The 2,901-nt window shown below is 42.5% G+C and overlaps 1 protein-coding gene across 1 annotated transcript in view; it reads left to right on the top strand.

Annotated features, from left to right (window-relative positions):
- LOC143275937 (uncharacterized) overlaps nt 1-2,557 on the top strand; it is a 30,685-nt gene extending 28,128 nt beyond the window's left edge. The window contains exon 9 of the mRNA XM_076580285.1: nt 2,259-2,557. Coding sequence (XP_076436400.1) covers nt 2,259-2,384 — 126 coding nt within the window. The 3' untranslated portion in view covers nt 2,385-2,557. The remainder of the gene's footprint in view (nt 1-2,258) is intronic.
- The last annotated feature ends 344 nt before the right edge of the window (nt 2,558-2,901 follow it).

The raw sequence follows: 2,901 nt of genomic DNA, 5'->3' as shown, positions 1-2,901 counted from the left end.
AGGGTGTGGGTTCGAATCCCACGTTCGCCCTTTCTTCTGAGAATCAAACTGAGCGTCTAGTCATTTGGATGAGACGATAAACTGAGGTCCGGGAGGGTTAATCACGCACTTGGTGCACTAAAAAAACAACCCATGGCAATGAGAGTGTTGTCCTCTGGCAAAATTCTGAAGAAGAAATCTGCTCCGATAGCAGCATTAGTTTTGGCATCTTTCCACGTTGCACTGTGCTTGACAAATGCATGTCGATTCATCATGAGAACTGAAGATTCTTGTATTATAGCTGTAAGCTGTCAGATCAGGTCAGGGGCATAGCCCTTGCTACTGGTACCATGTAACCCAGTACTACCTGCCGTTTGTGAAGTCTCCCAACGACAGACCAGGCGGAGGAGGAAACCAGTGAAGGTGGAAGAGGATGGCCAAAGGGCAGGGGGAGCTCTTATCCTTGGCTGGAAGTCCTCCGAGGAGATGGAACTCCGAAGAAAAAACCTGCACCTGCCATGTGGCAGTATCTACACCTGTGGGACTTTGAGCATCGGCAGGCGAGAGAGTGGGGAAGGGACTGCACAACTCCTCTTCACTAAAAAAAAGTCACCTGTGCTGGTCAGGCAACCAGACTAATGCCAGAACGACACACACCGACAGATAAGCCTGCCTGCCTATTCATCCGTCAGCCTGACGGGAGACTCCATCATTTGTGTGGACTTGGAGTGTCAGTATTTCCTTGCTGGTTTCTGACAGTTTATTAGTTGTTTCCCTTTGATTTGGGATTTTGGTTTGACAAAAAAGTGCTGTTATTTTGATTATGTAAAACTGATTAACGATGATAATGATAATAATGATAATAATAATAATAATATCACTGTCTGATATTCAAAGTTACTGTTTCAGTTTCTCAAGGAGGCGTCACTGCATTCAGACAAATCCCTATACACTTCACCACATCTGCTGGGCAGATGTCTGACCAGCAGTATAACCTAACATGCTAGGCCAGGCCTTGAGTGCATGTATATATATTTGTGTACTTGTCAGAGCGGATGTCTTCCACAGAATTTTGCCAGAGGACAACACTCTCATTGCCATGGGTTCTTTTTCAGTGCGCCAAGTGCGTGCTGCACACGGGACCTCGGTTTATTGTCTCACCAGAATGACTGTACTCTCAGTTTGATTTTCCAGTCAAACTTGGGAGAAAGGGCGAGAGCAGGATTCGAACCCACACCCTCACAGACTCTGTGTATTGACAGAAGAGCATCTTAACCATTCTGCCACCGTCCTCCTGATAATCTTCTTCAGCGTTCGATACTGTTGGGATGCGTCGTCTTGATAATCAAAAGTGCTTTAGAATATCAAAACATACACCCATGTCAAAACACAAACTTCACAACAATGAGGCATGGTACAACTTAGAAAAATATGTGTCATACATAAATATGTGTCTCACACCATTTAGAATAAAGTGGTTTTACTACATGCCACTGTACTGATAGACAACCAAAGATAAATCCACCCTTGCACAGTAGTATATATTTATCCTTTATTTGTAGAGTCAAAGCAGTTCTCAAGATCAAAACAGTTATCCTGCACGGCATAGATAGGCCATACAAAAAGAAATATATATATATTGTATTAATTTGTATCATATTGTAACTTAAGACCATCCACATTAATGAACATTTAGGAGGTGGGGGGTATTTGTTTTGTGTGTGTGTGGAGCGGGGGGTAAGGGGGGGGGGGATAGATGTGGACACGCAAAAGATATACAGGTTATGTAACTATATGGCAAGTTATGTAAAAGTGTTCCATTTGCATTCAGAATTTTTTTTTTTTCTTGTATGCCTTTTTGTTGCCACTATGTTTGTAAAATCATGAATAAAGAGGTTAACGAAACAACAACTTCACAACAATCCCCCTGCCTCCAGACAACCCTACCACCCCCCACCCCCACATCTCCTCCCCCCCCCCCCCAGCATGTTAGTGCACACACATACACACACACACACACACTCTCTCTCTCTCTCTCTCTCTCTCTCAAGGACAGATTGTAAGAAGAAGCCATGCCTAAAATCTTAATCCTTGAATAAAAGAAAAAAACTTTCAAGTTCTGACTTCTCTCTCTGTTGGCATTTCACTTTCATCAGTTGAATTCTGACTCTCTCTCTCTCTCTCTCTTTCCCTCTCTCTCGCTCTTGCGTACATTTAGTTTCATGTGTGTCGTGTGTGCTAACCCTGGTTGTATGTGTGTGTGATGCCGTTTTTATCAGAGGGCAGACGATTCCGGAGCATCGTTCCACACGGAGATGATCACAGTCAGAGACGACGGCTGCACCGTGTGGGAGAATGGACTGTACAACCCATCACAGGCCAAGTCCGTCAAGTACAGCATGTGATAGTTTGCTGTGGTTGATTTTTAATCATTTGGTTAATTAGTTGGTTGCTTCTTTGTGTATCATTTAATGTGTTTATTTATGTTGTTTCTACACAGGCCATGACCGTCAAGTCTGATGTGTGGTAGTTGTTGTTGGTTTTTATTCATTTGTTTAATTAGTTGGTTGTTTTTTGTTTATTCTTATCTAATTCATTTATCCGTGTTTGTTTATTTCGGGCCTTATTTGTATTTGTACTTGTATTTCTGTTTATCACAACAGATTTCTCTGTGTGAAATTCGGGCTGCTCTCACCAGGGAGAACGTGTAGCTACACTACAGCGCCACCCTTTTTTTTTTTTTTTTTTTGTATTTTTTCCTGCCTGCAGTTTTATTTGTTTTTCCTATCGAAGTGGATTTTTCTACAGAATTTTGCCAGGAAAAACCCTTTTGTTGCCATGGGTTCTTTTATGCACACAGGACCTTGGTTTATCGTCTCATCTGAATGACTACCACTCAGGGTCTAGTGGAGGGGGAGAAAA

Source organism: Babylonia areolata, chromosome 31, assembly GCF_041734735.1.
Source record: "Babylonia areolata isolate BAREFJ2019XMU chromosome 31, ASM4173473v1, whole genome shotgun sequence".
Taxonomy (NCBI): Eukaryota; Metazoa; Mollusca; class Gastropoda; order Neogastropoda; family Buccinidae; genus Babylonia; species Babylonia areolata.
Note: the sequence above shows the minus strand (reverse complement) of the source record. Positions and strands in the feature narration are given on the sequence as shown.